Source organism: Cheilinus undulatus, linkage group 10 (assembly GCF_018320785.1).
Source record: "Cheilinus undulatus linkage group 10, ASM1832078v1, whole genome shotgun sequence".
NCBI lineage: Eukaryota > Metazoa > Chordata > Actinopteri > Labriformes > Labridae > Cheilinus > Cheilinus undulatus.
In genome coordinates, this window is record NC_054874.1 from 35,130,346 (window position 1) to 35,142,592 (window position 12,247).

At 37.8% G+C, this 12,247-nt stretch overlaps 1 protein-coding gene across 1 annotated transcript in view; it reads left to right on the forward strand.

The window, feature by feature from the left end:
• Positions 1–12,247, forward strand: part of pdgfc (platelet derived growth factor c) — a 123,106-nt gene that overhangs the window by 80,203 nt on the left and 30,656 nt on the right. The window contains exon 4 of the mRNA XM_041797239.1: positions 4,720–4,912. Coding sequence (XP_041653173.1) covers positions 4,720–4,912 — 193 coding nt within the window. The remainder of the gene's footprint in view (positions 1–4,719; positions 4,913–12,247) is intronic.

The window sequence follows — 12,247 nt, forward strand, 5'->3', positions numbered from 1 at the left end:
GGGGAGCGTTATAACAAGCTAATCCTTCAATATAAGTAATGAAAAGCCAGAAGATGGAAAAACAGATTTCCTACCTAAAGAAGTTAATCTGGCGTCTCCCTGTTGCATCAAACTCTTGAAGAACAGCCTCTGTATCTATGTTAATATCCTTATGAATGTTCATCAGTACCAGTCCACTCAGACATTTGTCTGTCATCATACTCCAACTCAATCTCACATTGCTATCTTGATCGTTAGGCACCAAAAATGTTTATTAAAAATAACCTTTGACCTGTTAACACTACAAGTTACACTGCACCAATCATACGCCTTGCTTCAAATGTATTTGCGTCATAACGTTTGTGAGAGGACGCAGACCGCAACTCGAGAACAGTAAGAGGAGAGAAATTGTACTGAATAAAACGACCATCAGCTGTTGTCACAGTTTTATTTTCATTATAGTTCATTATAAACTGGCAAACAAATGTACAGTTTGTGCATACAGGATTGTGGCTGGCAGCGCCACCGTTTGGGAGTGTTATAAATCCAGTGGCTGTACACTAATGTTGGCTTCTCCCATTGTACTAAAGTGAAGCCAAAAATACTGCCATGATGTCTGCTGACTTATTGCTCTGTTGAAATGAACAAGAGCTATAGCATGTGTAGAAGGGAGCTGAATCAGAATTAATTCCACGTCTCTTTGGATAACCAAAGCATGCATAAGAAAATTGTCAATGATCCCTCAGTTTGGAACAGTGTGTGACAGAGGCCTACAAGTTAGTAGTGTGACTCATTTGTTAACACAGAGTTAGCAGAGCATGACCTATACCACAGCCAGTCAGTAGGGGGAGTTCTGAATATTTTGGCTTTACTCTCAAGCGGCTGTTAAGCCATCCATCTTAATACACAAACCATGCCTCTATTGTTCATTGAATAAGTTAGCTACAGTAGCATTGCACCCTAAAATCTTTAACCACCACGAATATTTTCATCTTCCTTTTGACAAATTATGTGTAAAATTTAAAAGCAAACTGGTCCAACAGGTCAATCTGCAATCCACTAACCTCTTTCTGTATGTGTTTATGGAAAGTTTGATGTGTATTAAAACTGAGTCAAACTGTCACTTCTCTTTGACTTTTTACTGACCTAGAATAACCAGACAGTGTTAAAAATAGACAACATGACCACTCCTTCAGAAAAATTAGTTATCTTTGGAGCCAATGTGAGAAATTATGCATTGCTGTGAAAGTTTTTGACAGTTTGCAGGGTGGGCACATGGCACAAACTTAACCTGTCTTTGTTTATGTTTCTATTACAAGCAAACAGCCTCAGAATGAATCACAGTGCTGGACATGAATCACATCCTTAAATCAAATTTATGGCAAAATAAAGACTAATCAGGCTCAAAATGTGTTTGAAATATAAATATGTCCACACAAAGTTGCACAGAGGAAATATTTACTCATCCGTTTAATGCACCGACAGACTTCCAGCAGCACACTCCCTCTAATGAGCACATTAAACCCCCGCTTCCTCTGACACCAGACACATTGGATTGGTGTATTAACACTGAAGGATGTATAAATATAAATTCTGCTTACACAAGTTCAAAATGGTCAAGGGATGGGAGAAATGTTCTAGAGATATGACAGAAATTCACCACTGAACAAGCTTTATGGGACTGCTGGTAAGTGCTACATGTGGAATTTAACACCTCTGCCACTGTCTTTTTGCCTCTGAACTTCCTTACAACTTGTTTTTATTCCCTCATTACAAAAAAGAGGATTTCTTTCAGGACAGATGACATATTCCTCACTATCCAACTTCAGTAATTAATCATCTTGAGAGAACTCATTCATGGACAACTTCATTGGTTTCAGCTGTTCATTCACTTAAAGCACTGGTAGGATTGGAGGTAAGCTAAGAAAGTAGCTAGGCTAACTCCACCTAAATGCAACAAGGGCAGGCTCATTATGTAAGCAGTGGCTCGCAGTGGCACATTTTGTAGCCACTGGAAGTTGCAAGTAAAACAGCAGGTGTCTACCAAGAGCTACCAGAGTTACCTGGATAGTTTTGGTAGCTTGACTGGGTCTATAAACACAGTAGCTGCTGAAGCAGGCCATAACTCTGTGTATTCTCTACATCTTTGCCACTGCCACTGGCCTAACATAGCGAGCAGCAGCCTGGTTACTACAATACTACTGATATCCCTTATATTTAACCCTGTGCCTGTGTATGCATTATTGTATGGTACATGTATGTTGGCACGCTCAATGAAGCACTGATGTGCAGCCATACAGTGCATTCAGAAATTATTCAGACCTCTTTAATATTGTTATTTTCCTATTTTATGTTGCACTTTGATGCTATAATTGTTTAAATTATTTCTAAATATGCACAAAGCTTTTTCAACCTGGACTGGGGGATTTTTCTGCCATTCATCTTTGCAGTTCTCTCAAGTTCAAAGGGGACTGTTGGTGGACAGCCATTTTCAGATCTCTTCAGAAATGTTCGATTGGGTTCAAGTCAGGACTCTGTCTGAGCCAGTAGGACATTCACAAAGTTGTCCCTAAGCCACTCCGGTGTTGTCTTGGCTGTGTGCTATGGGTCATTGCCATGTTGAAAGGTGAACCTTCAGCCCAGTCAGAGGTTCTGAGTGCTGTGGAACATGTTTTAATTGAGGATATCTCTGTCTTTTGCTCCATCCAGCTGACCCTCAACCTTGACCAGTCTCCCTGTCCCTGCTGCTGAAAAACACCCCCATAGCATGATGCTGCCATCCTTCATGGTTAACTCAATCACAGTGACCATCGGGTTCTTCACCTCTGTTACTAAAGCCTTTCTCCCATGATTGCCCAGTTTGGCCAGCCACCAGTTCTTGGAAGAGTCCTGGTGCCAGACTTCTTTCATTTGAGAGCTGTGGAGTACACTGCTCTTTGGAGCCTTCAGAGCAGTAGAACATTTTTGTAGCCTTCTCCAGATCTGTGCCTTGCAACAGTCCTGTCTCTTAGCTCTGCAGCCAGTTCCTCTGACCTCATGTCTTGGTTTTTGCTCTGATATTGATTGTCAGATGTGAAGCCTTCAGTAGAGAGATGTGTTCCTTTCCAAATCATGTCCAACCAGTTTAATTTACCACAGGTTGACTCCAATCAAAGTGTAGTGACATCTTAGCAATGATCAAGAGAAATGGGCAGAACCTGAGCTAAATTTCAAATGTTGGTGCAAAGGGTCTAGGTAATTATGTCAATGTTATGCTTCAGTTTCTTCTTCTTAATGAATTTGCAAAAAATGAAATTCTACGTTGTCACGATGAGGTACTGTGGGTAGATTATGAGAGAAAAACAATAGTTTAAATGATAGCAGCATCAGGCTGCAAACATAACAAAATCAAATAAATTGGGTGTCTGAATACTTTCTGAATGCACTGTAAATACTTGGCAGATGTTGGACCCTGACATTTAAACATTTGAACAGTCCTAGCCTGTGCTCTCATGTAGCATTCTTACTGGTGATGTACTTTTTTTTTGACTGTTGAATTGAATCAACAGTCTTTTCTTACCATGGCTTTAGGGTGTTGTCATTGCAGTGGTTCTGAGGCTCAGGTGGAATTATCCAAGAGTTGTTGGGGTGGCTTATGGAGACTCGGGGGACTCTGTGACAAGCTTCTCCTCTGTGATTAAATCCCACAGCAACTGGTCCCAGTGGGCCTTAATGGCTTTATGAGAGGAGCTGTGAGAAACCCATCAGACTGTGATCCATTTGAAGTAGACTGCAGTGAGCACATGTTGAAGATTAATTTAGTTGTGATGACAACACACATTTACAAGTAGCCATTACGCACAAACCAATATACATGTTCATGTTTGATGGTTAAACACATTTAAGTCATTGTTTTCCCTTTACACGTCCCTTATCCACTCTGCAATTCTTTGCATTTATCAGTGCACAGACATGAGTGTGATTAAGCTATAGACTCTTCTTGGATAATCATGAGGTCTAAGACTGTGGTTACGTCCTTAGTACTTTTTAATAGACAGTCGTCAAAAAATAGATTTTTAATAGCAATGATGACATGTATCTTCAAATTATCTTTTATATTTCTGCTTATGTGAAAAGAACTACATTTGTTTAAAATAATATATATGTTTCAGGGACAGAGTGTTGCACTATTTTGCCATGTGTAATAGATTTGATTGTTAGAGAAATGCCCCAACTGAATGATGGTTTGCAGGTGTTTCCTGGTTTTCCTATATATTTTTCTGTAACAGGTTTGAATCTGTAAAATGCCTTATGTAAGATATCAAGGAGTTCATCCAAACATGACTGTGTAAAGGTTAAGAAATCATTAAGGTGTTATTCAATTAAGGCAAGGTAGGTTTATTTAAAGAGCAACAATATTAAAAAAAAACTGCATTAAGACCATCGTTATCAAAAAGGCTTGGAAAAATGTACATTGAGATTTCAGCCAGTTAACTTTTAAGTTGTACGTATTTGTGTATGTCTTCACACCAAACCAAAATGAATATTCCAGCAGGAAAAAAAATAGTATGACTTGTTTAATTGGATGTCTGCTCAGTATTTAATTTGGCATCATAGAAAGTGCTGGACATGTTTGTGTCTCAATTCATAACTTTTTCATGGTGATATAGCACATCAGTTCCCACACTGGATGGTTTAAATGGAACCAATCAAATGTTTACATGCAAACACAACTCATAAAATGTTCTTTTTTGGTTTTAGGAGTGCAAGATTCCCATCAGGAGAAGATCATAACAGTGTCTGGAGAGGGAATGATCCAGAGTCCAAACTTCCCCAACGCTTATCCCAGAAACACTGAGTCGGTCTGGAGACTCGTGGCAAACAATAACATGAGGATCCAGCTCACCTTTGATGAGAGGTTTGGTTTGGAGGACCCTGAAGACGGCATATGCAAGTAAGGACCAGAGCAGTGCAATAGATAGTATTTCTTTTTTTGATATTGTAATAAGTGTCTAATACAAATAAAGCAAAGATCTGAATTGATCTAAGCAGCATTCAGTGTTGAACAATGAAAACAATGTAGAAGTGCAAAAGAAGTTCACTTCCTCAAGTGTCCACTTGAGGCTGGCTGCAAAAGACTGAAAGTCAAATATCCAATTTTACAGCATATTTACAGCCATGATTCAGAACATGGTTTTTCTCTGAATTGTTCACTACTTTTAAGGCAGAACTGGGTTTAGTAAAAAAAAAAAAACAAACAAACAAAAAAAAAACAGTTGTGATGAGAAGGCTAAAAGTTGACTGTAATTTAGGCCATAACTGTTAGTATGTGGTATTAGCCTTTATTGAACCTCAAAACTCTGCTTCAGAAGCCAATGGAGGGTATCACTAAGACTGTGTTTGTTTTATACAGTCTGTGAATTTATAGCAGTAAAGAATCATGATGTTATGAAAAAATGCTTTCTTTTTCAGGTTGCAGCCATTTTATGTATTTTTAATCTATTATCAGCTACCCCCGGAGGGGTTGGTTCCAATTAAATACTAAGGAAAATTCTCAGATTTATTTTGGGTTTAGGAGGGAAATGATGCAAATACATGGTATGATAGACACGCTATGGACTAAAAGGACTGGCCCATTGAACTTATCACAGGATTTAGAGTCAAAAAATAGTTAAGACCTGGAGAAAACCTCTGAAATGTACCCATTATCACAAGAAAATGTAGAGATGTTGTCTTAGAAGGTGTTTGGGTGGTGCTGGGGTTGGTGCTGTCACCTCTCAGAGAGAGGTCAGAAATGGCCTTCTGTTTTTCAGTTCTCTTTGGATTTTATTTACAGAGGTGGAAAAAGTACATATCTATTATACTCAAGTAAAAGTAAAGTTACATTAGATAAAATTCACCTAAGGTAGAAGAAAAGGACAAATTTATAAATCTACTCAAGAAAAAGTAAAAAGTAAGTCATTTAAAATTCACTCAAAGTACTGAGTACTGAGTAGCTACTTTTGAAACCCTGAGTGGGTTATAGAGTAAAATATGATCCTCTCTTTATGTGTAATAACTAGGAAAACATGAATCTATAACCAGGTTGTTTTTTTTAGGTGAGACTTAACCTAGAGTCAAATGGCTTGGCTTCAGCCTCCCTGTGACCCTGATGGGATTAGTGGTATAGATGGATAATGGATGAATGTCCTTTTAAGGGCTTCAAATGCACTCACTAATTTAGTTTTATTAATTGAACTTTATATTAATAATGTTATCAGACACTGCATATCATAATCTTATGTAGGCAAATAAAGAACATGCAGCTGTAGATTTATGATCATATCTTAATTATAATACAAGTTGATCAATTATTTGTTAGCTTCTTTTAGTGAGATCTGACTGAATGCGGAGGGACAATGACAAACTCATTCCCTGTTGCCCTGTGCTAACAGCATGCGCTAGCGTCCTTTTTAACATATCAAATTTGCAATAATTGATGCATTTGTACTTACTGCTTTTATTTCATTTGCATTTATTTCCCTGTTGCTGTGTCTTTTATCCACATTTTCTCATGCTATATCCTGTAAGAGCAGAACAGCTAAATTCCCTGCAAAGGATAAATGGATATTCAGATTTTGAGTCTGATTGTGGATAGCTACTGTTTTCTTTAAATCGCTGGTAAATAGTGACAGTTTTTCTTGATAAAAAGCAAGATTCATTTTCGTAACAATGTAGACTAAATCAGCATTTTAGCTTAACTTTAGTTAGAAGTTGTCTTCTAACCAGACAAGCTTTTATTTCTTGTGCAATGTTTGCAAAAGTGATGTTTTACCATCAGGACAACTTGACAAATGTGCTGCTCTCCAAAAAGCTCTTTAAACAGTTTATAAATTTAATCACAGTGATATGAAAAGTAATTTTTAATGTCAAAATGAGATATATCACACTTGATAAATATGATAAGCTCTCTCAGCAGTAAGGAGTTTTATTATGAGTTTCCAGATGCTTTGCCAGCTCCCATCAAACAGGGGCTTCCCCAGTTGGCATGCCAGATGTGTGTCGGTCTGTGGTGAAGACGTGTTCTGCCTGTGTCGTAGTCCATCTTTAAAGATTCAGAGTCAGAGTGTGGCCATTTGTGAAATTGCCTTAGGTCTGGCATGGCCGCTTGAATATTTAAAACCCAACATCAGAGTGATTTGTTTCACCCAGGACACCATGATGACGTGGTTCAGTCTGACATATTTCACTTGATGTGGTCGATATTTTTAGCCGTTCATGTGATTGTTGGAAAGACACGTGCCCCACTCTCTGACTAAAACACATAAACTTAAACACACTCACATATAAATACAGTACATCTTCCCCTTTATTGAGGAGCACACTTTCAATTACAGCCAGGGTTTTCTTCTTTTGCCATTCAATTTAAAGAGGGATCCCGAGCTGCAAGGATCGATTAACCTTCGGTGCATTATGCTCAGTGCCCTGCTGTCAATATATCACTACTGACTGGTTAGCATGGAGGAGCCCAATGAACGGAGGGAGAAGAAGAGCTGGGGGAGGGTGACCTCACTAGTCATTCATGGAGAGCCCCCTAATGGCTGACAAGCTGAACGACAGCTCTAACATAACTGTTCAGTATTCCTTTATAGAAGAGTCAAGATTGAACAAAAGTGAGTGCCATCTGGCAAGTATTTAAATTACATCTGTCAGACCTGGGAAGCTAAGGATTCAAAAGTGTTAACAAGGCATCTTTGTAGTCCTTAAAGAGAAGCATATTGTCAAAATATTAGATTTAACCCTTTATTCATTCAATTTAACTCCCTTAAACTTCCTTTGACAGACTAAATCTTGTGACTGAAATGTGAATTTTTATGCATGTGCTCTGATAGGTAAGTCTGTTTTTGAAAGAAAACCTTTTTAAAGATATATTTGACATACTTTCATGCTTTTGGTTATTTATAGATGATTTGAGGCCACATCCCACAAATACAGAGCTTAGCAAATTTATTAGACCACCCAAACCCTAACCAAAGTAAGGTTTATGCCATAGCTGCCCTAAATTAACAGCATTGGTAATTACCAAAATCATTTTTGATGTTTCTGCAATGGTTAATACACCAATATGTAGAAGCTCTTTAACCCAAATGATATTTTTAATGCTAAAATATAACTATTATTGTTATCTATGAATTTTCAAATTTACTGATTTACAAAAACACTGAAAAAATAGTAAAGCACATTAATATATCTTGATTAATATGTCAAATTATAGTCATTTACTTGCATTCCTGAACAGAAAAAATAGTTTTAGTGTTTGAATGTTATGCCTGATTAAGTTCTGACTTCTCAGAGAAGCCCAGTGAGCCGGCTCAAATTTGGGTATAAAAAGGTGAATTCAGTTTGAAATTCCTCATTCCTGTTCAAAATGGTAAAACATGGAGATCTCACTGAAAATGAAAGAGTCTGCATTAAAGCACTTCATGATGCGGGATGGTCTCTGAGACAAATATGACAGGTGGTCTAATAAATTTGTTAAGCACTGTATATTAAGAGAAATTTAACATGATAAAGGCAAGGTAAGGAAAGGTAAGAGGTAAGATAACTCTTTAGATATCAAACAATGCAGCACTACATATGAAAAGACACAATAAAATCTAATATAATACAAACTGTAAGACACAATATGATACCAGTAGAAAAGAAAAATAGAATGAGCTCAAATGAGATATAATATGATACAGTATGGCAAGATACAACTTTAAGATAAGGTACGATTCGAGACTATTCTATACAAACTGTACCATAAGACACAATGAGATAAGACATGATAAATTAGTTATTTAGATACCACAAAAGTTATGGTATACATTAAAGGATACAGTACGGCCCATAGTGCCATATAATACAACACTATACACTTGCTATGCTACTGTACAATAGGATAAAATAAGATACAATTCACTACATTATGATGTTCACTTATGCCTCCTAAGGGAAATTTATCTTGGACTTGGATATATAAAGGGATTCTAAAAAGGTGTGTCTTCTTCTTCTTTTTCGGTTTTACAACGGTTGGAAAAGATGTTTCTATTATCTAAGAGTATGAAATTCAGCAGGGAAGACCGGGCATCATTTTAACATCTTTTGCTTTAGCACCTGTATCTTTGAGCTAGAATGTGCAAACTTTTATACAGCGTACCCATATTTGTTTACTAAAAATTGAACCAAGTCAAGATTGTGCAAAAATATCACAGGCCTTGTGAACTGATGTCAAATACAAGGTGTTACTTTGTCACAACCTACCCCACTACCAGGGTAGGTCTTGACACATGTAACAATTGGACAAAACAAGCTAAAACAGAAGCCACACCATTCATCCATCCATCCATTTTCTATACTGCTTACCCCGTTAGGGATCACAGGGGGTGCTGGAGCCTATCCCAGCTGTCATTGGGCGAGAGCCGGGGTACACCCTGGACTGGTTGCCAGTCAATCGCAGGGCTGCCACACTATTCAACATGCTTAAAATAGATATACTGAAGTAAAACACAAATCTAGAGCAAAGTCCCTCTCTTTCTGAGTGACCATAAGTTCATTTCTGTTTAACTAAAGTGTATGTGGCAATGTATGTGGTGTAGTGAACATGTGTGTGTAAGTTAGCTTGTAAAATAACAAATGTAATAAACAGTTGTTTGTGCCTCATGAACAGTAATACTACGAACTTGAGTAGAACATGCTGGTCTAATAGAAAATAATGCCATTTTTTGTTTATGAACAGTATGTGTGTATTCTGAATCAGAGTGAATCAGTATGGTAACTTGCACATCTGTTACCCAGGAGCGTAGGATTGATAGACCTAATGAATGCGTAGGGCACATGTTACCCACCTCCTATGACTTCAAGTTTCCAAATGGGGCACAAGACAAAAATTTGTCCAAAGTTACAGGAGGATGCACTCAAGAACCCTTGTAACTGTCAGTGTTATTAAAGACCCTGTTAAGTGAAAGTAAATCTGCATTTAGGTTTGTTGTATGACAGGTCACTGTGTTATGAAGTCCTTAATCAAATTTCAGTCAAATGAAACATCTCGAAGTTTATATAATTAAGCTTCAAAATCCTGAAAAATGAGGCAGTAAAATCTGCTCCAGGATGGTGTGGGCATGTCTGTTGAATGAGCTGAAGCCACGTCCACTCTGGAGAAATATGATCCTCTCAGATTTAAAAAATCTTAATGTTGACCTTGTGATCAGTGTGCAGCTGCCTGGCTCTGTGCCAGAGAAGAGGCAAAATCCGTTTTCTGGCTAAAATCTATGTTATGATGCTTTAAATGATCCATAGGCCACTGTGACTGATAGAGTTGACAAATTTACCTCACACTGAACAAAAAAACAGCATTTAACTGACTGTTTACTTTCAGTGAAGGCAGTGACATCAGCTAACAACAGACTGTACTGAGATGAACTGCTCTGTGATTTTATATTGTAGTGTTACAGGGGCTGGGTCATTCCCTACTGGGGGCTCATAACATCTGAGCCCACATATTTGCCCCGCTCACATGAAACCAAGCCAGGAAAGAGGTAAAAAACTTTCTAACGGTCCAAATCCAGAATTCAGTCCCATGTAGATCTCAGTGATTTCACATGTTTACAGCAACCATATTCCAACATATCTAGAGTGTTAGGACAAAAACTTAAAGTGAGTCTTAAATGTATTTATTGTACAAAGGACTGTTGTTATGCATTGTATGATTTGGTGTTACTGTTTTGTTTCCACTATTTACATGAATGCCCGGCACTCAGTACGTTTACATGAACGCCCTGACACTCAGTACATTTACATGAAATTTCTCAGTATGTGTACATTTTGGCTTGTGGTGATAGGGATTCTGTAAATTATAAAATTCAAAAAGTTGCTTTAAGTGGTATGAGAGGTTATTATTGTAACACTTAAGACATGCCCCACAACCTAACCCACCCTGTCAGCCAGTGTTCAGCTAGCTGTAAGAGCAGAATGGCTTCAAATTAGGGAAGGAAAACTGCATCACATTTTTGCCTGAGAAACTACAGTTTTGTTCTCTATAAGTGTTATGACTTAACTTGTAACTATATTAAAACTAAGAAAATATAGTACTGGTTAAAAAAAAAATACTTTCTTATGTCAAAATGAGTTTTTCCTCTGTATTATCCATAAGCAACTGTTCTGAGCCTTGAAAATCCCTATCTGGGATAAGGGAGAAAGTTGGAAAACACTGAAATGGTCATGCATCTCCTAACTTATTCCTGATTTGTGGAAATGGTGGTGCTACAACTCTCCCAGTGTGTACAACCATAACCAGTCTCCCCTATAGGTAAAATACAAATAACTAGTTACAAATAGGAAACAATAAGAAAGGATAAATAAGATATGATAAACTCAAAAAGATAATACAAATACAGTAAAGTTCCAAATACGTTTGATAGGGTATGATAGGTCCTATAATACAATACAATACAGTATGGTACAACATGATTCAATATGATACAAAGCAATATGACATGATGTACAACATGATACAAAATGTTCAATATGATATGATTTGATATGCTACACTATGATAGGAAAAGAAATTATATGATACGATACACATAGTTGTGTCCCAGCAGGCAACTTGCCTGCATTGTGGATCAGGCAACATTACAAAGATATTTACTTTATTCAATCTTATTCCTCTCCATTTGTAATTCCTGGGCATTCAAAGTTACTGATGATTTTTTTTTTTTTTTTTTTTTTTTTTTTTTGTGATTTTGGTAATGGGAAACCTCCAGAGCTTGGTTTAAGATTGGTCTTGACCTGATTTATCCATCACAAGTTGCCATTCAAGATTAATGTCTATAATTTACTACCTGCAGCTTGTCTTCATCTACTGTTGCTTCTTAGAAAAACAGAAGGTAAAAACATGTTATTTCAGGTAATTTGAGCCCCCCACTCCACACACCTTACTTCTGTGGTGGGCCAGTCTGGGTGCATGATGACAATTGAGGTTAGTACTGCTTTTGAAACCCTGTGAGGGGAAAGTTCTAGCATGGGGCAGGGTGCAGACTGACAGCCTTTGTGTCGTCCTGCCATTGACAAGACTGCACTAGCCAGATTCCTTGGGGAGAGGGGTAAGAGACAATAACAGCATCCTTTTCCTGGGGTCATGCAAGTCACCACCACGTCTACTGCTCCTGCTCTCACATTTTTCATTCCGTCTGAACTCGGCCCCACTGAGGCCCAACAGGTTTTTGATTTGATCCCAAGATGCGCACTCTTGGGAGGGCTGCTAGAC